The 25911-nt window shown below is 40.5% G+C and overlaps 1 protein-coding gene across 3 annotated transcripts in view; it reads left to right on the plus strand.

The window, feature by feature from the left end:
- Nucleotides 1-20408, plus strand: part of LOC131229064 (crossover junction endonuclease EME1B) — a 103312-nt gene extending 82904 nt beyond the window's left edge. For 2 of the 3 annotated variants that reach the window (XM_058224923.1, XM_058224924.1), the window contains exons 9-12: nucleotides 15086-15204; nucleotides 17670-17759; nucleotides 19587-19701; nucleotides 19779-20408. In XM_058224923.1, the coding sequence (XP_058080906.1) occupies nucleotides 15086-15204; nucleotides 17670-17759; nucleotides 19587-19701; nucleotides 19779-19952 (498 nt within the window). In that variant the 3' untranslated portion in view covers nucleotides 19953-20408. The remainder of the gene's footprint in view (nucleotides 1-15085; nucleotides 15205-17669; nucleotides 17760-19586; nucleotides 19702-19778) is intronic. The other variant, XM_058224925.1, reaches the window with a different exon arrangement.
- The last annotated feature ends 5503 nt before the right edge of the window (nucleotides 20409-25911 follow it).

Consider the following 25911-nt stretch of genomic DNA (forward strand, 5'->3'; position numbering starts at 1 on the left):
TACGTATCCCCCAATTTGCATATAATAGTTCTGTTAATAGATCCACAGGTTTAAGTCCTTTTGAAGTCATTACTGATTATAAACTTAGAAAACCTATTGATCTTGTCCCTATGTCCCTGTCCCATAGGCCATAAGAGTCTACAGGGTCCTTTGGACATCATATTCATTCACTGCATCAAGAAATCAGGTGAAGGATCAATACTAGTAATGAACAATACAAATTTTCTGCAGACCAACATAAACGATTCAAGGAATTCAATGTAGGAGACTCTATGCTGGTCCGCATCAGGCCAAAGCGATATCCTCAGAGAATTGTTCGGAAATTACACGTGCGTAGCGCTGGACCATTCAAAATTATAAAACGAAACGGTCCCAATGCGTATGTGGTAGATCTTCCACCTTCCATGGGAATTAGTTCCACATTCAATGTAGAGGATCTACTTTCATTTCAGGGGACCACTGCCACATTGTCCAGCCTTTCACCTAACCATCCCAGTTCCTCAGATCTTTCCCTTGACCTATAGCCTCTTCGCGACCCATCTTCCCAGCCTTTACCTCATATACCTACCCTTTCCACATCCAGAGAAGAGATAGAGGATATTTTAGACCATCAGATTGTATCGACGTTGGACGACAGTTTTCAAAAGTTCCTTGTCAAGTGGAAGTCACGCCCAACTTCAGACAGTACGTGACTCATTGAGGAGGAACTTTAGAGACTTGATCCAGACATCTTAGAGCGGTTCAGGAGCTTTGTTTTGCCAGTGGCGAAACCTTTGTAGTCGGAGAGAGTTAATGGGGACATCATGCACACGCCCCCTCTATGCACGTATTCGAGGAGGAGGCGAGCCCCACTTTTGATTTCGATCGACGACGACATCTTTAAAGGGCCTCATAATTAGGGGGCTGCGTTATGGAGCATTGGAGTGGACCTGATCATCACATAGATTCTACCATTGGATCTCATGATCGTGGCCCACTACTTTAAATGATTTAGGATTTTGAGTTTTGACTATTTTTTGTTATTAGAAACTTCATGAACGGCTTTGATTGCTTAGATTAATATTTATTTGCTTTGGCTTTGGTATTAGTGCGCGCACATGACGCAAGGGTAATTCTGTCTTCTTTGGGTTTAGGGTTTTCTTATAAATATAGCAATCCCATGTAGGTATGGCAATGATATTTTATGAATAAAAATTCTTGCATTTCTCTCTCTTTGGGTTGAAGAATCGAATTGGGTCCAAAGACCTCCCTTCCTCAAAGGGCTATCTACCGTGGTGCGAAGCCACATTCGCTCCAAATCCTCTCCATCTTCTTAGGCATTGCCTCCATCACCCTCTACACCCCTTTCACCATCAGTTTCACCCTTTTTTGCATCCACGTTTTCTACTACAACAGTGCACAAACAGATTTTCAGATTTTGGCCCATATGAGGGGCCGAAACTTCGGCGGAGTACTACGCACAGACCTTGCGATGGATCGACGTGAAACTTGGTATGGAGGCAGCCCATCCCTGGCCGATCCTAGCCTAAAAGTTGGTTTCCGATTTTGTGGGCCCCACACACGTTCGGATGACCTGTCACGCAAGTGTGTCCAGGCCCATCTGCTGTCCAGCGTGTGTGGTTCATCCCAGGTTCTCTTTTGACTGAAAAAAACCCCTTAATCCAAATCCCTAACCCTAAAGAGTCCCAAATCCCTATTATCCGCAATTTTCAAACCCTAGATCTTCCCCCAAATTGAAACTTAATGAATCTCTTGAGTTGGGAGCAATCCTTTGCAAGAATGGATGATTCTTACACTCCTTTGAGCTTGTTTGGCTTTTAATTTTATTTGATCCAGCCCTAAAGTTGTGTGGGCTTGGACCCCCATAGATTCCCCTTTTTGAATGTTTGATAGTATGTTGGATGTGGAATTTTGTGACTGTTTAAAAGTAGTATAATCTCAAGCTTGATCTCTTGCATTCGATATTTAATTTCATGTCCTGCATCATTAGCTTTGCTGAATTTTTCAAACCACACCCGAGAGGACACTTAAGACCATATAAGGCCTTTCTTGACTTGCTCACCTTTGCATTTGGTCGAAGAGAATGAAATGCAAGAGGAAAAGACATGTATACCTCTTCATGGAGATCAATGTGGAGAGAGGTATTCCTCACATTTAATTGATGAAGATGCCATTTATAATGAACAACAATAGAGAGAATGCGAACTGAGTTCGGCTTGGCAACCGATGTGAATGTCTCATGATAATCTACTCCAAACAGCTAGGTGAACCCCTTTGCCACTAGATGGGCTTTATGTTTGGTAGTGGATCCATCTAGGTTATATTGTGTTATACTTTAATATGTTATACCCATAGAGAATGCAATGCATTTATTTGAGTATGTGCATGTACACAGTGTTGTGTGCTCTTGAGGAGTATGTAGGTGTGTTTCATACCATTTCAGTCGTGGGCCCATATTTGGGGCAGATTTGTGGGCCACCCTTTGTATAGAAATGGGCATGATGATGGCCACCATTGGAACATTTGTAGGGCCTACCTTGATGCATGTATTATGTCCACACTATAGGCCCGCCTTGTTGTATGTATTGTATTTGTGCTACCCACGGGCTGACCTTGTTGTGCCTTGAGGCCCACCTTGATGTATGTGTAGTGGGTGCACCATGGGCCTACCACTTAGATGTATGTGTTGTATTGGTGCCATGGGCCTACATCAACCCTGATGTATGTAGGTGCCCGACAGCAGGCCCTCCTTGATATAGGTGTTGTATGTGCGCCTTCTTGTTGTATGTGTTGTAGTTGTGCTGTCCCACCTTGGGACCCACCCTTGTAGTATGTGGGGCCTGCCATTCAGGTCCCATGCCATGCCTATGTTGAGCCCAACTTAGGCCCATTCTTGTAGATTATAGGCCGCCCTCGTGGGCCTTGTTTGGGAATAGTTGTAGGACCCACTTTGATGTTCATCTCGGGCTTACTGTGATCGCTGATGGACTGTACGATTGTCACTCTGTTTGGATGCCAAGGAGGTTTATATAGATGTGAAAAATGCATTCTTATATGGTGATCTTGTCAAGGAGGTTTATATAGATCAACCCCTTGATTTTTCTATGCCTCTCGATCTTCACGGTTCGCCCCTTGTGTGTTGCCTAAAGAAATCAATTTATGGTCTCAAACAGCCTCCACGTACTTGATTTGATAAGTTCAGTCGTGCTTTTCTAGACTTTGGATTTATTCGTAGCTAAGCCGATTCTCTATTCATTTGTTGTTGACCCACAGGGGTTATGGTGTTGATTGTCTTTGTGGATAACATTATGTTGTTTGGAGATGATATTGAGGGAATGGTGGCTGTTAAATCTTTCCTCAATACTCGATTTAAGATCAAAGACCTTGGGACTCTTCGGTATTTTTTGGGGATTGAAGTTGCTCGATCAAAGTCGAGAGTGGTGCTCTCTCAAAGGAAATATGCCCTTGATCTACTCTCAGAGACAAGGATGCTAGGATGCAAGCCTGGATACTACTTAGAAAATCAGTCCTTATGATGCTGCACTCCTCTCTAATCCAGGGATGTATTGTCGGTTAGTTTTTCGACTTATTTAACTATTACTAGGCCGGAACTTTCTTATGTTGTGAGTATTATTAGTCAATTCACGTATAACCTTCGTACCACACATCTAATGACAATGTATCGTATACTTGTATCTCAAGTCCGCTCCTGGTAAAGGTTTGTTTTTTTCAGCAACATGGTCATCTTCACCTTTCTAGTTACTTCGATGCTGACTGTGCTAGTAGTTTACATGATTGACAATCTACATCTAGGTACTATACATTTGTAGTGGCAATATTGTCACCTGGAAGAGTAAGAAGTAGTCCTTTGTTGTGTGATCTTCTGTCGAAGGTATGTATAAGGCAATGGCTCATGCGACGTGTGAACTTGTTTGGCTACGAACCCTTTGACATGAACTTGTCTATAATCCTTCAAGTCCCATTCTTTTGCACTATGATAACTAGGCCGTCATTCACATTACCAACAATTTAGTGTTACATGAGCACATGAAGCACATTGAGATTGATTGTCACTTCATTCGAAAAAAGGTCTCTAATAAGGAAATTGCGATTCCCTTTGTTCGCTTCTAGAAATAGCTGGCCGATGTCCTTACCAAGTCTCTCAGTTGAGATGCTCTTCTCCGACAAGTTGGGCATGATCGTCATCTATGCTCCAACTTGAGGGGGAGTATAGAGAATGCAATGTATTTATTTGGGTGTGTGCGCATGTACACGGTTTGTGTGCTCTTGAGGAGTATGTAGGTGTGTTTCTAGTAATATAGTAAAAGTTGTGTTAGGGCTTGTGGCCCTAACACAACAACAGTTTGCAGTGTGCTTCTCTCTCAAAACTCTCCTCTCATACTTCTCCCTCTCTTCCTACTCTTCTCTTCCTTCCACTTCCTAAATCTCTCAAGTCAACTATACCCATTTTCACCCAACACATGTTTGTCATTTGGCAAATTTGTGTTGATCCTAAGTCCATTGCTTCTGAAGAGCTGCCATCTATTTGATCATAGCAGCTCTCTAACAAGGATTAGCTAGGGCATTTGCAACTCGAGAAGGGGGCAAATCTAGTGGATATAGATGAAAGTAGAACATGGAAAGATGGTGGTATTTTCTGATAGGAAACAAAGTTATTGATTGGATGTGAAGTACACAACGTTTAGCTTTGTGAAGGGTAATTGGTAACTCAAGGAGGATGATAATGGAGCTGACAATTGAGCCAAGTCGGAGGATAATTGGTGAACATCCATCTGTTGTTTTTATTCCCCGTGCTTTCTGCATGCATACACTTTAACGGCCTTTCTACAGACTCAGAAGAAACTTGAATGGGATTGGAGAAATTCTTAATGATTGGAAACAGGAGAGTATCATCACAAGAGGGAAAAGTGTTGGTTGTCTTTGGACTAAAACAAAGGATGTTCTCAAGGAATGTGATATCCACGGAGACGACTTTTTTGAGTCATAGGGCGCTAACACTTTTATCCCTTCTGTGTCTGTGCATATCCCAAGAAGACACACCTAATGGACCGAGGACCTGATTTATCTCTAAACGTGTGCAAACACCCAAACACTTTGGGAGGAAGGCTGAACAACAATAAATCAGGTTTCAGGAGGGTAACTATTTCCAAGTATGGGTTCATCATCCTATCAATCCAGTGGGCAATGGCAAGAATGGCTGGCTTCATCCTCGTAGATCTTGGGAACCATCATCCCCACTAATATGGATCCGGTTATTTAGAAAAATGCTGATTCTTTCTTTCAACTACCTCATTTTGTTGGGGTGTATATGGGCAAAAAATTTGGAATGTTAACACTTAGACAAGTAGCTTTGCATATCATGGCGTAGATATTCCTTGACATTATCCGACTAGAAAACTTTTACCCTAGCATTAAATTGGGTATGGACAAGCTTATGAAATGATCTAGCAATAAGTGATACTTTAGTTATATTTTTCATCAAATATATCCAACAAAATCTAAAATAACCACAAAAAAATTAAATATTTATAACCGAAAATAGAAACAATTGGGATAGGACTGCATACATTAGAATCATCATCATCATCTAAGCCTTATCCCAATTAATTGGGGTTACATGAATCTTATTACCATTCCACCCTATCAAGGCTAGATCTTCAATCAAACCATAGGTCATCAAGTTCTTTCTTACTACCTCCATCCACATCCTTCTGGGCATTCCCCTTGTCCTTTTAGAGCCTTCACCTTGTACTGAACTCCTTAACCGGCAACGGTTCTTGGTCTCTGTTACACATGACCAAACCATCTAAGTGTACTTTCCCTCATCTTATTACCTATGTGGGGTACTACTGCTATGTTCCCTGGAATGCATTCATTTCTAATTCTATCCTTCTTCTTCTTGCCACTCATCCATCTCAACATCCTCATTTCACCTACACTCATCTTATGAACATGTTCTTTAACTGGCCAACATTCTATCCCATAACATGGCTAGTCTTATAACTATCCCTATAAAATTTACCTTTCAGTTTGAGTGGTTCACGATAATAACATAAAACTCCAGAAGCATATCTCCATTTCTTCCACCCTGCTTGAATTCTATAGGCAACATCCTTTTCAATCTCTCCACTCTTATGAATTATTGACCCAAGGTATTGAAAGTGGCCATTTTGGGAAACTTCTTGGTCAATAATCTTAACTACTTCCTCATTTTCACTCCTATGGTTACTAAAATTGCACTCTATATACTCAGTTTTGGTCCGACTAATGTTAAATCCTTTAGATTCTAAAGCATCCCTTCATAAATCTAGCTTTGTGTTTACACCCTCCCTCGTTTGGTCAATCAAAACTATGCCATCAATAAACAACATACACCATGGGATCTTGTCTTGCAAATGCCTCGTTAACTCGTCCATAACCAATGCGAGAAGGGTACAAGATCAATGCCGACCCCTTGTGTAAGCCTACAATAATTAGGAACTCACTTGTCTCTCTACTAGTGGCCCTCACATTTGTTATCGCTCCCTCGTACTTATCCTTAATAATGTTAATATATCCTATTGAGATTCCTTTCCCAACACCCACTAGATTAACTCTCTAGCGACCCTATTATATTCAGTCAATAAAGACTGTGGATGTCATCCTCCTCTCCCTATTTTCTCCATAAATTGTCTAAGTACGAAAATAGCTTTAGTGGTAATCTTCGAGGCATGAAACCCAACTAATTATCTGATACATTTGTCTCATGCCTTGGTCTTTTGGTCAATCACTCTCCCTAACTTTCATAGCATGGCTTGTAAGTTTAGTCCCATGATAGTTAGTTGAACTTCGTATCTCTCCTTTCTTATAAATAAGTACAATGGTACTTTTCCTCCATCCGTCTGGGATTTTCTTCCATCTTACATTCTTGTTGGACAACTTTATCAACCAAAATAACCTAATATTTCCCATACACTTTGAAACCTGTGTTGCTATGCCATCTAGTCCAAGAGCTGTCCTGTTTTCATCTTTCTCGAAGCTTCTTTCACTTAATATATCCAATCCCATGAAAGTATGGTATCCAACTTCATTTGATTATATGGTTCCTTCTATCCCCTATGCTCTCATAGTAGATCCATGATCAAAGTTATGACATAAGTTACTGCAAATATCAAAATGGACTATTAATGCTAGGAGGATAAGTAGTTCAACAATGTTTAGACAAATATCTGATGTAGGATAGGAAAATTAAATATGATGTGCAAGATTTTCAGGCTTTGGATCAAATTAATTCATAAACATGCACATAAGATTTCTACATCCCACACGAAAGTTCAAACATTCAAACAAGGGGAATCTATGCGGGTCCAGGCCTACACATGCTAGGGCTGAATCAGTAAAAATTATTAACCAAACGATATTCAAAGGAAAGTGAAAATCATCTACACGTGCACAACAATCAGTCCCTAATCCAAGGGATTCACCAATTTCAATTCAGAAAACCGTAGGATTAGAAAAAGGGCAAATAAACTGGAAGTATTGCAATCTAGGGTTAGGGTTAGGGGAAAGAGGTATGAGAGGGGTACAATAAGCAGGAAATCTGAACCTGGAAATAGTCCCCGTGCATGGACAGCAAGCCAGGCCTGATGCACGTGCGCAGGGGCCTGGCCGCAAGTGCGAGGGGGTCTCACACTTGGAAACTGACTCTTTGAGTTTGGTCGGCCAGGGGTGGACTCCAAAACCCCCAAGTTTCGGGTCGATCCGAGCTATGGGCTGTGCGTGGTGCTCCGCCGAAGTTTCAGCCCTCTTGCAGGTTCGGAATCTGGAATTATGTTGTAAAGAGGAAAACTGTTGTAATAAAGGACATGTTTGATGTGTGAATGGTGGTAGGAGATGAGAAATTGAGATGGTAGAGGATGGGGGCGAATCGGGATCAATGTGGCTTCGCACCACGGTAGTTAGCCCTTCGATAAAGGGAGGGCTTCGCACCCAATTGGATTTCCACAACTCGAGAACTCAGAGGATTAGGAAAACATAGAATTTTTATTAATCTTCTATCAATAAAAAAAACTACAAGGGGTGCCTATTTATAAGAAAACCCTATACCCCAAAACTCGCGCCATGTACGCAACCTATTACTTGGTGATGAAGTAAACCAAAATAAAAACTAATCAAAGAAATCTAAAGCATCCATGATATTCTAAATAACATTAATAAGCAAACCTAAAATATGAGATTAATCAGACTAGTGAGTTACGATCATGAGATCCCATGATGGGCTTCACTTGACTACCACTCCAATGAACTAAAACTCAGTCTTCTAACTAGGAGGCCTTCCCTAAATGTCGTCATCGATCCAGATTGATGGTGGGGCCCTCCGTCTTCTTGCGTATGTGCGGGGGGGTGGGTTTAGAAAATTTATTTGAAAAATAACAACCTAAGGGACCTAATGGACACATAACCTAAGCGCATATGCCATAATTGCAAATGCTTGTTATTGCTAATGTGGACTTCGAAACAAACTAAATGAAAGTATCACCAGCATAAACAGATAACAACGCTTTAGCTTCACATCCGCCACCAAGCCTGTTGTTCCTCTTAGTCTTTAATCCTGAATGATATAGTAAGATGGGAAAAAGGTAACACAACAGTCAATTGTTTAGTAAGGCCACTCATAGATAACAAGTTAGGAGGAAATGATGGAACATGAAGAATAAAGTCTAATGTCAGTGATGGGTGAGCCGACACAATCCCTTCCCATAAACTCTAGAGTAGGAACCATCAACGAGTTTTATATGATTGGAAAATTTTGAGTATGAGAGGTAGTTGTCCCCTTTGCCTATTTGTGGCACTAGAGTCTATGATCCAAGATGGAAGTAGAATGAGGCCATGCCCAAGGTATTAAAAAATGATTACATAATCATAATGGTGGGAAGAGTTGTGCTATAGGGCCATTACGGGAAAAAGGCCCATAACAGCTGTTAAGGGGCCGATACTTCAAAAAAACGAAGAAGGTTGTGCTGGCCATTATGGCCTGTATCGTATTGATAATTATGGTGGGCATTATGGCCACCATTGCCGTTATTGAATACCTTGGCCATGATCCTTCATCTGCAAAAATGGCTGACTAGGTATTTAAAGTACTAACAGGACATGCAACATGAAAACTAGCTAGTTCTCGATGATGCTCACTTCTGGCCTGGTCACTAGAGATTTGATTTGTTTCAACATGCTCCCTCTCAGTCTCAGCATTATTGGTGGCACTTTTAGGCTTAGAGAGAAGGCGGGGATGAGTCATAACATTAAGCATGAGTGCGACAAAGTGACCACAAGGAGTACATATTAACTTATCCTTTTCCTTGTTTCTCGAGAAAGAACGTGGCTTTCCTTTTCTCCTTGTGATGATTGGGATGCAACCACAAGAGCAAATCTCTCTGGTAACAAAGAACATTGGACCATTGACACGCCAACTTGCTTCACCCCTGATGTAGTTACAAACAATGTTTTAAATATCAAGGATATCGGCCAATATATCCCACGATATATCTTGTATCCCACCTGTGCGATACGAAACGCACAGGTAGTGCCGATATATCCCACATGCTCGATCTAGTGAGCATTTTCAATTTCCGATCTGTTTTTTTTTTTGGAACTTATTTTAAATCAATATCAAATGGTTATAAATCCATTTGTTCTTCATGTTTTGCATGAAAAATCGTGGAGTTGGAGCTTTGATTTCGATATCCATTGGTTCTTCATGTTCTCCATGTTTTTTTCAAAAATTTCCTTTAACCACCTATCAATTGAGACTAATATCGAAATATTTAAGAGTATTTGATGAAACGATCATTACATACACTCTAATTTTGAAATTTGATTGTAGGTGGTTTGATTTGGGGAAAATTAAGGAAAATTCAAAATTTCGCCAATTACTCCCAAATTGCTTGCAATGTTGCACTCCAAACATGAAATCAAGCATGTGTCAGGGCTGGTCTACTAATTTGTTAAGTCCTTGTCAATTTTAGGAAAATAAAAATCATTTAAATTAAAATTTATTAAAATATCAATTTGAATATAGTTGCATTAGTTTTGGAGTGCTTAGGAGTGTTTGATGAAATGATCATCACATACACTCTAAATATAATGCATTCAATTTGAATATAGTTGCATTATTTCAGTTAGACAACGCATAGCTTAGGACCCTATGCAAAGGAAACCTATTATGTGCACTTATTTTTTGAGATGTTATGATTTAAAAGTGTGTATTAAGGTCTTTTTTAACAATCCCTGAAGTTTCATTGAAAAATTCAACCATTTTCCCAATGGTTCCCCATGTTTCCCAAAAAGTGCAATAGATTACTCGATACAGACAATTTATCCCGTGCAATAACCGATACGTATCTGTATCCCAAGGATCTGATACATAATGCGATACCGATATTTCGAACACTGGTTACAAACTGTCTCGAAGGAAGGTAAAGACTCCCTCCCTAGAACTCGAACTCGCTGTAGTTTAAAATTAGAGGGAAGTTCGGAAAGTGATTTGAATAATTGTCTCTGTTCAAGTTGTTCACAGAGTTTTTCAATAGTAGGGACAGCTGGCTGACAATGTTCCAGCTCCTCCCATTTCTATCAAGGGGCTGCAAAATGCTCTTTTACTGAAGAATCTCATTATTGCATATTTATAATTTCCCAGTGCAATTTATATATGCGTGCAAGTTTGTCACGTCAAGAATATGTTCTAGCAACTATATACTTGGGAAAAAAATAATAATACTTCCTTTGCCATCTTCAGAAACATGCGTCCACATCTAATGCTAGGCTCCATAGAGTGGAGCAACCACAGCATAATAGTTTGATTCTTACTTTGCCAGTTGTCATCAGATGGATCCAATGCCAACTGCTCCTTATTGCTTCTTATGTAACCCAACCTCTTCCTACTGCCGATGAACATTCTGGCCGGCTGCAACCATTCCAAGTAGTTCATCCCATCCAGTTTCACTGTTGTAATAAACTATCTAGGGTGATGTTCTTAACATCCAGACCCCACAGTCCCACTAGTCTTCTGAAACTTGTTCTGGTATTATCCTCTATATGCACAATTCAAGGGAGAGACTGCATACATGAAGAAGCAACTATCAACAAAAAACAGTCACCACATAGCAGAATCCGACTAAGCCATGATCATTCAGACGATGTGCATCGCAAAGGGTGTGTGTGTGTGTGCGTGCTTGCGTGCGTGTGTGCGCGCGTGTGGTTTTGTGTGGTTTCCTAGCTAGTGCGGCTATGCCAATGGAACTTCCAGTTGGTGCAGCTGGGTCAGCTGGGTCCTTCAGCTAAGTCCTTCAGCTAGTGCAGTTGTGTGTGTGTGTGTGTGTGTGTGTGGTGTGTGTGTGTGTGTGTGCGCGTGCGTGCGTGCATGTGGTTTCCTAGCTAGTGCGGCTACGCCAATGGAACTTCCAGTTGGTGCAGCTGGGTCCTTCAGCTAGTGCAGTTGTGCTGACAAGATCCCATAGTCGTGCTAGCCTTCTGATCACCCTTCCAACACTATCCTCCATATGCACAACTCAAGGGGGATACCACATGCATGAAGAAACAATTATCAACAGAAAACACTCATGACATAATCTGATGGATCCACTTTCATTCAAATGACGTACGACAGCAATTGAAACTTGTCAAGCTTCGTCGAACAACAAGTTAAGAGAGGTGGGTGGGGAACTATGAGATCTCCCGAGGGGTGTGGCAATGCTGACAAGACCTCCTGGCTGGTGTGGCTGTGCAGGTGGGACCTTTTTGGCTGGTCTAACTGACCTGGTTAGGTTCTCAGGCTGGTTCAGCTATGCTGACAAGACCTCCCAACTGGTGCAACTGCACTTGCAAGATCCCATGACTGGTGCAGCTGCACTGACAGGGTCCCCCAACTGGTGCAGCTGTGCTGACAGGACATCCCAGCTGGTGCAACTGCGCTGGTAGGGTCCCTGGTTGGTGCAGCTGCTCGGTACAACTGTACCCCAAGAAAAAAAGAACAAGAAAAGAAAAGCAAGCGAAGAAAGGAGAGAGGAAGGAAAAGAAAGGAAGGGGGAAGAAGAAGATCTAGGTTATTAATACCCTAGCTTTGGTACCATGAAGAGGAAGAAAAGAAGTGGATAGAGAAGTTTGAGGGAAGAAGAGAAAAGAGAGGTTAAGCTCTCTCTAATATTGTTTTATCAAGAAAACCCTAATACAGAAAAAGAGTCCTAAGGGAGCATCAATACATAAACAAATACACCATCAATAATAAGAGATATTATACATAACATGTGTACAAAGTAATGTAGGCCCTGTTGGGAAATTATGAACTGAAATAATATGAAAACCGAAAATAGTAAGGCAGAAAATTAACTTCAAACTAGGCTTTGAAGCACTTATCAGATACACTTTCTTTAAAGCGTTATTCGCCCCCTCTCGTTTGTATGAGATTGTTGTCAGGTTTTATAGTGAACTGCTTCCAAGATACGACAAAGTTTTGGATGTTCTGTGTGCAACAATGATCGGGACATCATGCGCACGCCTAGGGGTGTACACGAACCGAGCTAGCTCAGTTAGCTCACTTGACCCGACTCGAAAAAGCTTGATTCGAATTGGTTTGAAGCTGAGTTCAAGCCGAGTCGAGCTGATTTCTTGAGCTCGAAAATTAGTTCAAGCCGAGTTTGAGCTGGCCCCAGCTCGACTCGACTCGAATTGAACCTAGCTCGAATCGAACTCAGATGGAACCAATTTGGTGACTCGGTTACTTTGATATTGATGTTGCTTACCAAGTGTTTGATGAAATGACTCAACGAAGTGTGGCTGGTGGTGAGGAAGGTATGTATATGAAACAAATACCCTTTTTTTTGGGGGGGGGGGGATATTTATGTTCCTTGGAAGGTATTTGATAAAATACCTGAACAACCTTTGCTGCTGTTTTACAGACAATGGGATTTTGAAGGTGTAGTCCAGGTGTTTATGGAAATGCCGCACAGAAAAAATCGGCTTGATCTTAGCTTGAACTCGGCCCGAACTGGCCCGAGTTGCTGACCGAACTGAGTTGACCAGTCAGGCTCGAGGATCGAGCCGAGCCGAGTTCGAGCTGAGGTCAGCTAGTGGCCGAGCCGAGTCGAGTTGAGGCCAGCTTGACTCAGTTCGACTCGATGTACACCCCTACGCACGCCCCCCACCCTACGCACATATTCAAGGAGGGCTCCACTATCGATCTGGATCAGATCGACGACGACATCCATGGAGGGCCTCACAGTTAGGGGCTGTGCCATGGAGCATTTGAGTGGACCCGATCATCATATGGATTCTACCATCGGATCTCATAATCGTGGTCCACTACCCTAGATGATCTAGGATTTTGAGTTTTTACTATTCTCGTTATTAGAAACATCATGAACGGCTTTGATTGCATAGATTAGTTATTATTTTATTTACTTCAGCTTTAAATATTAGTGTGCGCACATGGCGTAAGGGTAAAATTGGCTTTTGGGGTTTAAGGTTTTCTTATAAATAAGCAACCCCATGTAGGTATTTTTCAATGAAGTTTATGAATAAAAATTCTGTGTTTTTCTTCTTCTCTATCTCTTTAGATTGAAGAATCGAATTGGGTGCGAAACCCTCCTTTCCTCGAAGGGCTAATTATCGTGGTGCGAAGCCACAACCATCCCAAATCATCCCCATTTCTTTATACCTCACATCCATCATCTTCTACATCCCTCCCATCTTCAAATTCACCCTTTTTTGTACCCAAGTTCTCTTATATAACAAATTTTCAGATTTTGGCCCATCAGAGGGGCTGAAACTTCGGCGGAGTACCACACACAAACCGTGCATCAGATCGACACAAAATTTGGTATGGAAGTGGTCCTACCCTAGCTGATCCTAGCCTAGGAGTCGCTTTCCGATTTTGTGGGCCCCACACACGTGCGGACGAGTGGTCACGCATGTCGTCCAAGGCTAATTGCTGTCCACGCACGTGGCTCATCTTAGGTTCCATCTTTCCTCTATTTCCCTTCTCTTTAGCCTTAAATCCAGGCCCTTAACCCTAGAGAATCCCAAATCCCAATTATTCCCAAATTTGCAAACCCCAGATTTTCCCCCGAATTGAAACATGGTCAATCTCTTGAATTGGGGAACAATCTTTTGCAAGAATTGATGACTCTTACACTCCTTTGGGCTTATTTGGTTTATAATTTTATTTGATCCAACCCTAAACTTGTGTGGGCTTGGACCCCCATAGATTCTCCTTTTTGAATATTTGATCATATGTAGTATGTGGAATTTTGTGATTGTTTAAAATTGGTATAATCTAAAGCTTGAACTCTTGCATGTCATATTTAATTTCATGTCCTGCATCAAACAATCACTAAGAAAGCACAACAGGAACCCAAAGAAGCAGATTATATAACTATTCTGGCAAATTGTGTATTTGTGCATAGGTAGCTCACGTTGAGTGCTTGCAAGAGAGAAATTGACAAAGAATCGAAACTTGGGATTAACTCCAATGGAAAGAGCACTGAAGAACGATATGAATCCCAAAAGAGTAAAGTGCACCACTAGCGCCTCTATAGCCTCATTGCCCACGCCATGCGTGCGTGAGCCTGAGCCCGAGTGCGCGCATGCACGTTCCAGTGCGGAGCACTGGAACACACATGCTCATGCCTACTTCTCTCTTTAACAAGTAGAATTACTAGAGGATTCAATTCTTATAAACTCCTCTAGATTTTTCTCTTCAAGCAATGTGGGACTTGGAGTTTCACTTTTCCAAAACAAGTTCTTAGAGGGAAAGCAAAAAACCAAAACTTTCAAAATAAAGGAGTGAAGTGCAATCGTCACCATAAATATTTTTGTTATTTTTTATTTAACCAACCCAATTGAGAAAAAAATCTGAACAGGCCCAACACAAAATCTCCATCACGAACCATGGGCCCCAATCTGTGCATAATGTTACATCTGGACACTTCACATTCTGATGCATCAGTACTTTATAAATTTGTAATTCTTCTGTCCAGAATTTCATATACTAGCAACTTATTTATGAATCTAAAATATGTTGATCTTCTAGGTGCTGTCAAAGTTAACCACTCATTTTGAGAGTGTACATTCAAGGCAATGCATAGATGAAGCTGAATTAGCTGAGCATGTAGTTGGATTAACTTGTAGCCTAGCCACTTGCCAATTTAGGTGAGCTTCACTTGACAAATTGATTGTGTTGGATCCTTGGGGCAATGTTCATTGAGTTATCCTAACTTTTATCATATGACCGTGACCTTTAGCAATCTAAGTATTAGTCATTGTCAGCTGCTATGAAGCTTATTTGGAATTGGTGTTCTTTTATATCTAGCAAGAAGATCCTCGCTGAATATAATTTTTCCCTTTTAAAAAAAAAAAAAAAAAAAAATTGCTGTGCTCAAGGTACTTTTCTCCTGTATCATAAACATGCATTTATGAACATGTATGTCGATGTTAACTATGCTTGCATGGATGCTTCTTTTCCTATTTACTTTTCACTAACATAAATGATAATGCCTCGCCTCTTTTCAGCAAAGGATGAGACACATTATATATTACTTGAAGCAATTGGATATCTCTGCATATGCTATTATGCATGTTTACATATTTACAAATGATACTTATAGAATTGGAAATGCAATTTGATGCACTAGGGAAAGGTGTATGCTTTTGGTGATACGTCAAGAACATTAGTTCAATTATAATTCCCTGTTCATTCGTGTATAATATGTTAGTACTTTGTCCATCCATAACTCTTGGGCATGGAAGGAGATGATTTTGAACAAAGTGTAGTAATCTTTGTACCTTAAACACTGATATGCTTGTTGTTAGACATGGAGGTCCCACCAAATCCAGATGCTGCAATTCCACTCAATTATTATATTGCTATATAAAATATTAACTTTTTGTATTAAATTGCTTATGTTCTATATAAGTTGAACCAAGAAATAAGAGAAAAATGTACCAACATTTGTATTGATAGTTGGGCCCATTCTTGTTTGTACATACTTCCATCATGAAGAACTTCTGTAGTCTGAGTGGTTATAAACTTGGTAAAACATGCAGTGGGGTCATTCTTCAGGAGTAAGAGCTCAAATAGATGACAATTCTCAAGTTGTTCTGTAGTGTCATGGCCAATCAAATATCTAGGCCTTCAACAGAGTGTATGAGTGGTGATTCATTCCAAGATTTTATAACTCAATTTCGGAGTGCAATTTATCTTGGATGAGAATAGATATCACTGACCAAAGACAAGTTGTTTCTACTAAAACCACATGATCTCTTTGAGCTAAGGAATGGTTTGGGATTAGGGAATTTTCTTCTTCTTTTCTTTTTTTAATTGAAAGGTAATTTGATTTTATTAAGAAGAAAGGCAAATGTAACAAAGGATCAAAGGGATATATGACGAGGAATCATTTTCATCACATCCATGAGAAAAAAACAAAAGAAGTATCTCTCCCGAACATGCCATTATCTTTTCATGGCTAGACCCCTTAAAAATGTAGATCCACTCTTCCCGATGCCCTTTGAAAAGTGAGTGCAACCACTATTAACCCATGTTTCCAAAAATAGATGACCACATCATTTCCAACACTTCAATTTAAATGTCAATGGTATACTTTCTAGGTTGTCGTTGTCAACATAGCCTTGTCCCTGCTATTTTAGGTTTGCTTTATGGATCCTATTTAAACATGAATTCTGATGATTGCTTGGCGAAAGTTCGACAACCTCTTGCCCACCTGACATCAAGCCTCCTTTACCCGGGCTGGGACTGGCTACTGTAAGTGCTACTAAGTGAAGTTGGAATTCAGGCAGGCCCATCTCTTTGAGATTTGACTTGTTTTCTAATTATATTAAGAATCAAGTTGTGAATAATCTCCCTGAAAAAATCACATAAATGGTTGACTAATAGTTGTGTTTGAAACATGGACTGGAACTGGCTGCCGAGATGGGTGGGGTCACTGGAAAATGGGTCACCTAGGTAGGCTACTGTTTTCTTAAGGAAAAAGAAAATACCAACCCGTCCTAGCGACCTCTACTCATAATCAAACAGCCAAACCACTATGCTGGGAGAAGCTTGTTGTTAATTCCTTACATTTTAATTATTTTTAGATTAAGCAGACTCCTGGGTGGGAATAGTCAGCATGGTCAACTGGTGAGACTGGACCACCCACAACAATGGGTAGGGTCCTGTCCGGGCTCTAAAATATTGATAATACTTCCTAAAAGAAGCATGAAATCCTGAAAAGTTCTTTTAACTACCAAAATGACTCAATCATTTTATGAAAATTGATGGAGATAAGAAACCTAAATGACCACTAGAATAAAACCCTAACCCAACAAAATTTCAAACTGAAAAAAACACCCTAGTGGAAACAATAAGGAACATTATAAATTTATAATCTTTAAATTTCTTTGTCCAACTAGGATGTGACCACTGCAATGCTTCATAAAGCATTTATCTTGATGGTCTTTGTGCCAGTACTCATATACTAGAAAGTTTTATCAAGTATTGCAACAATTCTCTCTCTCTCTCTCTCTCTCTCTCTCTCTCTAAGTTTTTGGTTTTTGCTTTTACTACGGGCAAACTTTCTAGTTCCTGCTGATTTATTTCTTTGTTCTATCAATGGTTCCAGGAAGAAGCTGACACGCTTATCTGTAAATGCTAATGGATCCCTTATTCCAAAGGATTTCATTGACAAGCATCTAATAAAAAAGAGTGTGTGGTGAGTCATGTTGTTGGAAGTCCTTAATGAACACAAACACATAATGGTTCTCCTGTATTCGTTTACAGTTTATGCTGTCCTTGAATTAGATATGTTCTCTTTTTAATGTTGCTGAATTTTTTCCTCAACTTTTTCTGCTTCTTTTGCAAGATTTATGTACACCCAAATTTTGTGGTCACTTCATTAATCATGATTATTTGGCTAATTTCTGAAATACGGAGGTTCAATAAATGTATTGGGATTTGCATTGCACATGCCATGCATTCAACAGCTATTCTGAAATTGTTATATGAAGGCTTTTCATCTCTGCTTCATCCTGCACAGTATAGATATCGAGGTGTGGTCAAGTAATCATGCTTAGTGGTTGTGAATGAGGTATTCTGTATTGACATTGGATGAGTCCATTCAATTTGTATTCTGATTACCTTAGCCTGCATTGCGGTGTTTCGTAGTTGTGCTTGGTTGCAGCATCTGTCTTGTCTAGCTCAATTGAGTATTTATATCACGGTAGGATTTTGTTATCTTCTCGGGGCATCATCTTTTCTCAGTTTGAATTATGTGGAGCATTGTCTTGAATCATGGAAAAACAAAGGAGAATTCATAGGAGATTAGTGTTGTTGTGCAGCTCATGATTGTGATAACATAACTAGTCGTGGAGATCCTTACATTTGTATATTATGACATCTAGTATTCCTCATGTAGTCCAATTCTGTTTTGTTTATTTTGTTGACTAGCCAACTAAATCTCCCTGAGAAGATCTGATATTCCATAATGCCATCTAGTCATCATTTCCCTACTAGTAATTAACAGAACTTGTGTATATATTGTTGTCTAGGCTGTTTTGCAGCTTTGCCAGTTAAGTGTCTGCTAAGATAGTGGGACCTGATATCCTGTAATGTCATTTAGTCATGGTTTTAGATATCGTTCTTGTGTGTGACTCGCCTTGTGACGCAGAAGAGTATGAGATGCATCCAGGCTATCCAATCAACCAATTCGGGTCCAGATTGGACCCTATTGCCAGCAGGTTAATCTGTATGTCCTTCCAATGCTTCAGATTAAAGATCAAGGCCATCCAGGGTCCATATTGAAGATTCAGATCATATCAAGTGTCCAGAATGATTTGATGGCCTGATTGGAGCATGGGAGACCACAAATCCAATTGGTTTTTCCTAGGTCCACATCAGATAATGTCCCCATTTGTTTAGAGTTGAGTACTAGAATATTGCCTAGACGAAGGTTTTATTCAAATTTGTAGAGATATATGGAAGTGCGTATGTCATGCTCTTGCATATACAAAAAACATTGTTTTAATAAATAAAAGAGAGGAGTGGGGATGTCCAGCCTTAACTCTGTCAATGGATTTCTATTCACCTTTCTCTTCTCTGTTTTCTTCTTTTCTTTTTTTCTACCCCCTTGTTCCTTTCTTTAGGAATTCCTCTCTTCTTAAAAGCCAATAATACTTATTTTGATGGTCTTTTTTTATTTATGATTGGCGCAATTCGAACTCACAACCCCAAGCACTAAGGCAACAGTGTTTACCAGCAGGACAAGCACTGCATTGCCAATTATGTTTGCCTATTTTTATACTCGTACTATTATAACTATGTATTATTAGTAAAACCTTATTTATAGTTATAATTATTAAATGTCGAGTCAATTTGAATCAGTTCTTCAAGTCAACCCGCCTCAATGGATATCAAGTTGAGTCGAGTTTTTGAAAATTTTAAAGAATGCCCTACACTTGTTTCTACTATTTCTGCTTCATTTTGGTGTATTGATCAATTAGTTTGGGTGGACCATATTCCTTACAGTGGTTGCTTGATGCAGGTTGAAAGCATTAATTGCCATCCCAAAAGTGCAACCGAGATTCGCCATTGCCATCTGGAAGAAATATCCGACCATGAGATCCCTTTTAAATGCATATATGGACCCAAGCAAATCAGTAAGTACTATTAAAGCATATAAATAGCTCAAGGCAAGAAATTTGTTTATGCTTGACACTTGCTCTGGTCACGACAGGTGCATGAGAAAGAATTCCTGCTCAAGGACTTGATGACTGAGGGGCCGCTAGGTAGGGAGGATAGGCGAGTGGGTGAAGTCTGTTCCAAGAGAGTGTACAGAATACTCATGGCTCAGAACGGAAACATGAAAACTGATGATGTTGAGGATGGGGCGGACTTCTTTGGCTGCTAAATGTCCTTAATGGCACTTAACATGTAATTTATGATCACAATCAAACCAAAGCTACTGCTGAGCCGGGTACATCAAGTGGCTTACATTGTTCAATACATGTCCACTTCTGTAATATAGTTAATTACCTGGAAGGTACTAAACCACCATACTTGAATTGATTGAATCGAGCCAATGAAGCAGATGACAGATACATTGAGTGGGTTGCATCGTTCAATACATGTCCACCTCTGTAACATAGTTACTTACCTGGAAATTACTAAACCATTGTTCTTGAATTGAGTCTATGAAGCAGATGACGGGTAAATTGAGTGGCTTGAATCATTCAATACATGCCCACCTCTGTAATATAGTTAATTACCGGGAAGCTAGTAAACCATTGTGCTTGAATTGATTGAATTGAGTCTATGAAGCAGATGACAATAATGATAATATGGATTGAGATTTTCAAAGGGGCTATTTTTTTACTATTTCTCGTTTTACCAAACAATGCCTTAACTAATTGAAATTGCCAGAAATGAATTTTTACCTTGTCTTATTTTCTTTTTTCCCTGACATGTTGAGCTTTGTGGGGCCCACATATTGTGTACGGCATCCAATAGGTGCACCCCACCATCATCTAGCTGATCCAATGATCAGGAGGTTCAAACGTGAATTTAGAGGTTTTTGAGTGATATATGATCTTTTTTAATGGGTTGTTGTCATGCAGATTGCGTGGAACCCACAATGGTCGACTTAAATTGTGAGAGGAAGAGGGGGGGGGGGGGGGGGGGGGAAATAATTAAATCAAAAATCAGTTCTGCAATTAGTTACGTAGGACCCCTATACGTTGTATCACCTCACCGTCATACCCGTGTGTTAACTGGCCTGATCCATAGACAGTAAAATCCAACTGTATAGACAAGCGTCCGTATAAGATAAGGTGAGACGCTCAAGGATATTAAATAAAAGAGAATTGTTAGTCATTTTTTTTCTACTTTCTCATTGAATTCCTTGGCTAAACATACGGGCTCTCCTTGATTCTCCTAGTTGTAGTACTATACAGTCCACGAGGGAGGTGCGTCGGGTTATCAGACCAAGTGATATCACACATCTTGAGAAGCCCCTGCTAGAACTTCCCTTGAAGTCAGTGCCTATTGCACTTGAAACCTGTGCCATATCGACCACACCATTGCCATGTGTAGATGTGCCGCCTGTGCATCAATCCGATGCTCCATTAGTGAGATATAGCCCCCGTTGAATATATGGCTTAAATCGCATACCTTGTTGAACAACCCTAGTGGGCTTAGGCTGAAAAGTCTAAACTTCAAGCCCATGGTTAAGGTCCTTTAGCCTAACCCAAAGACCATAGCTACAAGACAAAATAACAACTTCGCAATAATTAAATCAGTTTTGCAATTAGTTATGTAGGACCCTGTCCTTTGTATCACCTCATCATCATACTTGTGTGTTAACTGGCCCGAAACATAAATAGTTAAATTTGAGCACACAGACATGCGTCCATATAGTTAGCCCGTTGCACTCGAAACCTATGCTATATTAACCGCACCACAACAACTTGTAGTGCCACCTTTGCATCAATCCGACACTCCATTAGTGAGATATGGTCTGTTGAATCCATGCTTAAATTGCTTACCTTGTTGAACAAGTAATCCTAGTGGCCTAAGTTAAAAAAGTTAAATTTCAAGCCCATGGTTAAGATCTTTTTAAGCCTATAGACTAAAGACAATAGCTACAAGACAAAATAAGACTCCAACACACTAAAAGACGAGAAGCTCTTTCTCTAACCATCATCATAACTCATCGTGAGACGAGGCCCATGTTTATTGCCACCTCATCTCACATGCAACTAATGAATAACCTTAAAATGACCATGTTATCCTTTTCTACCAATTGTAGCCCACTTGCATCTACATCACATGCCATCTCATCATACATCTCTTTAATGACTAATGCATGTCATGGCACCATCCTATTTGGCCAATGCATATGCTAGGCCCTACTACATTATCAATCCACCTCAACACCCTAAGCACTAATAGAAATTTGTAAAATTACCACCTAAACATTCCACTATCCAAGCCACCTCACTAGTTCTCACTTTGCACTAATGGCTTTTGCACAAAATGCTACATCACATGCACACCATACTGTTTTTCTCTATATAAGAGGGTCTTTCTAGCATCTCCCCTGGCAATACTAAGCAAATTTCAAAAAAATTAGAGAGAGAGAGAGAGAGAGAGAGAGAGAGAGAGAGAGAGAGAGAGAGGAAGTAGACTATCCCATCATCAACCTAGGATCATCCAAGGCCCTCCAAGCTCAACCATCAATCCGGAATTCCAAGATGTGGGTCATATTTTTTTTTCCTTTCATGTCTCTGTGTTATCAGCTTTTCTGCAATTTCGTTAAGTACCAGATTGTGTTGTACGTAGTCCTTTTTTATACCTCATGGTAGACCCCATGCTCCGTAGCTAAGGGTCCCACCATGGGGAATGTTTAGTCCACATATCAAAGGGCTGGGATGCCCCCACCAATTCATTGGAAACGGGCCCTAAGCATTTAGGAGGTGGGTCCCAAATTGGGACACCCATGTTTTGAAGCTATATGTCTTTATTTTAAAGTTTTGGGCCAACTTTTGGCATCCTGGGCTCCACGTACGAGATATGTGGAGGCCACCACTTGGAATTTGTAACCTATATATGTATGGCTTGAGAAATTGTCTTTTACTCTGCCAAAGTAGCCCTATGTGATCAGGAATCAGCCCGCCCCAAAATGGGTCCAACTTGAGATGTGCAGAATTTAAGTTGCTCCTATTGGGCCTTGTACCATAATTCGTATATACACATCAAGCGGGTCCTACCTTGGGGTTTTTGAAGCCCATGTATTGTATAAGTCTATCAGGGAGTGGTATCTCCTTGCCAAATGCGGGCCGCCCCACACGATTGAAAATTGGAGCAAAAAATGAGCCGGGGCAATTGTTACAATTAACTGAAAACTCTTTGAACCAAAACTTGTGTGAGCCCACGTCCGTAGGGTATATCACCTGTGCAAGACATATATTGGCCCATCTAAATAGTGTACATGATCCACCCATCACGGTGAACCTAAAAATCAAGTGGGCCACCCTGTGAGCCTCTTCCAACCTTCCAAACTATCCTAAGCCATCCATGATGTTTATTTTTATCCACTGGTAGATAAGGTCCCAGACCTTATATATATATATATATATATATATATATATATATATATATATATATATATATATATATATAGATGGAGAGAGAGGGGAATAGGACGTATCCTTACTCTTGCTCGTGTGTAGACTCTCAGGGCGTGTTTGGCCTGATGCATTAGGTGGTATTAGATGGGATGGAAGTACGTAGAAGCTCATTATATCATTCGTCCGTGATTGTTGTGGATTTGTGGTGAATTTGGGAATACAAGGATATAATGAATTTGGCCGAAATTTTGAGATGCTGTTTGGGAACGCAAGGATTTACGATATGGGCGTGTTTGGTGTACGGTCGTATCAGAGGGCGCGGACGGTCGGATGAGAAGGCGCGGATAAACTACGGAGAAGTTGAGTTGCAGGACCCGTACCTAATTGACGTCACCAAGTTCTGTGGGTCCCATCATAATGTATGTTTTGTATCTACACCCACCATCCATTTCGAGAGATCATTTTAGGACATGAGACAAAGAATGAGTCCGATCTAAATCTCGAGTGGACCACACCACAGAATAGTGGAGAGAGTGACTCCCACCATTAAAAATTTTTAAGGGCCACAAAAGTTTATTTCCCTCCATGTGGCCCATTTGAAACTCGGATCTGTATCATTTTGCGCTCCATGGCCTGAAATAATCATGAGAAACTGGTGGACGGCGTGGATTTGGATAGATCATGGGGTCCGAGTGGGGACACCCCACCCACGCCCGCGGTGACGTGAGGGAGTTTTCCAAACCACCGTCACCTGTAGTGTGGTCCACCTGATGGTTGGATCAGCCTGGTTTATTGGTTCAGGGGTTAAAATGACCGGATTAAAGAGGTGAATGGTGTAGATTTAACAGCTACCTCATGATGAGTCCCACAAGTAGAAAGTCGCGCTAGAGATTTTCAGTCCCTTTGCACCTCACGGTGTAGCCTACCTTAGATAAGAATCGACTTTATTGTTGGGTTCAAACGCTAAAATTGACTAGAGAATTGGATGAACGGCTTGGATGAAACATACGCATCATGTTGGGACCCACGAGTGGAGCCCCCACCCTTCCCCAGTAAACCCGGGCGTGGGATTCAGAGAATCAAGGAAAGGAAAGGGACGTGAAATCCCGCCCACAGCCCACGGTTTAGGCGCGAAACTCAAAATGATTATCATTTACCTATTCCATAGTTCTTCCAAACGTGCCAACAAATGTATTAGATGGAATTTGGAATACAATTCCGTCTACTACCGTCTAATGCACCCGGCCAAACAGCCCTCTGGAGTTTCAAGACCCGTTTAAGGGTTCGAGTATCCATAGGTGGTGAAATCCCACCACCCCGTGACTGTGTGGGGGTGTGTGTGTTTGTTAAAAAAAATAATAATAATAAATAAATAAATAAATGAACCCATGTGCACCTTTACACATGTGTCATGGTCGATGCGGCACACCTTGAAACCGCATAAACCTAACTTTCTTACTTTCAACAGTGGTGATTAAACACCCGCACTTGGAAACCATGCACTAAAGACAAAATGTAATGTACGTGTCTTATCCACGCCGTTTATAAAGTGTGGATCCCCTTGCCATTGGACGGGCCATGATGAAGGATGTATATGTTGTATAATTCAGATTATTCTTCAGTTTCGATGGCCCATGTGACCAACTTTAATATACTTATTGTAAGGCTCATGTTACAAATTTCTTGGGAAACGTGGTGAAGCCTATTGTCAAGGCCCATTAGTCCCAAATTAGACCCGTTTCAAGGCCTAAACATGTTGGTTTTGTGGGCTAGAGTGTAAGCCTCATGTGGAATACAAAACTAAGAATAATTTTTATTTATTTCAAGGCCCAAAAACTCAAAAACTCAAAATAGGTAGGTTCATCTCCCATGTGCGTGATTTATGGTTGATTTTCATGTTTGATTCGGCCCATTGACAATAATGTAAAAAGCCCATAACCGCATATGATATATGTATGATGTAGGTGGCATGTGATGTATGCCTAATGTAAATAGTATGTGAGATATGTATAATGTAGAATGCATGAGATGTTTGTAGATGGCATATGATGTATGCATGGTGTAGATGGCATGTCAGATATCGGTGCTGTGGATGGCATATGAGGCATGCATGATGTAGATGGCATGTGAGATGTGTGTAATGTAAATGGCATATGAGACATGCATGATGTAGATGGCATGAGATACATGTTGCATGATGTAGATGGCATGAGATACGTTGCATGCGCTGTAAGAACATGATTGACACTGGACCGTAGGTTAGGCCCATGTTGAGGCTCGTTGCTTATGCATATTAATGCCAAGATATGGCTTGTGTTTAAGTGAGATGAAGGGTTCAGATGGACTTTTCATGAATAATGGTTATGAAAGGATGGTTTAAGGACCATGGTGCACTTGATATGCATAATGGCATAACATTCTATCCCGTCATTCGTACATGACATGGTTATACGACGCAGGGATGAACGTGATGAGGTCGATCACCGTCTTCCTCAAGGATAACTACTTTGAAACCACGGAGCTTCTCTGGACTCCTCACAGAGACTTCTCGAATCCACGAGAAAAGAAAGCAAGAAATTAGAAATAAATTCTAATAAAATTTGAAATTGATTAATGAATGAAATAAACGAGTTCACAACCCTTTAAATAGGGATATCAAGTAATGGGAGAGAAATCAGAAGCAAACTATAAATAAAACTCCTAGAATTCGCAACTTACTATAAATAGTAAACTTACTATTTA

This window comes from Magnolia sinica, chromosome 16 (assembly GCF_029962835.1).
Source record: "Magnolia sinica isolate HGM2019 chromosome 16, MsV1, whole genome shotgun sequence".
Lineage (NCBI taxonomy): Eukaryota > Viridiplantae > Streptophyta > Magnoliopsida > Magnoliales > Magnoliaceae > Magnolia > Magnolia sinica.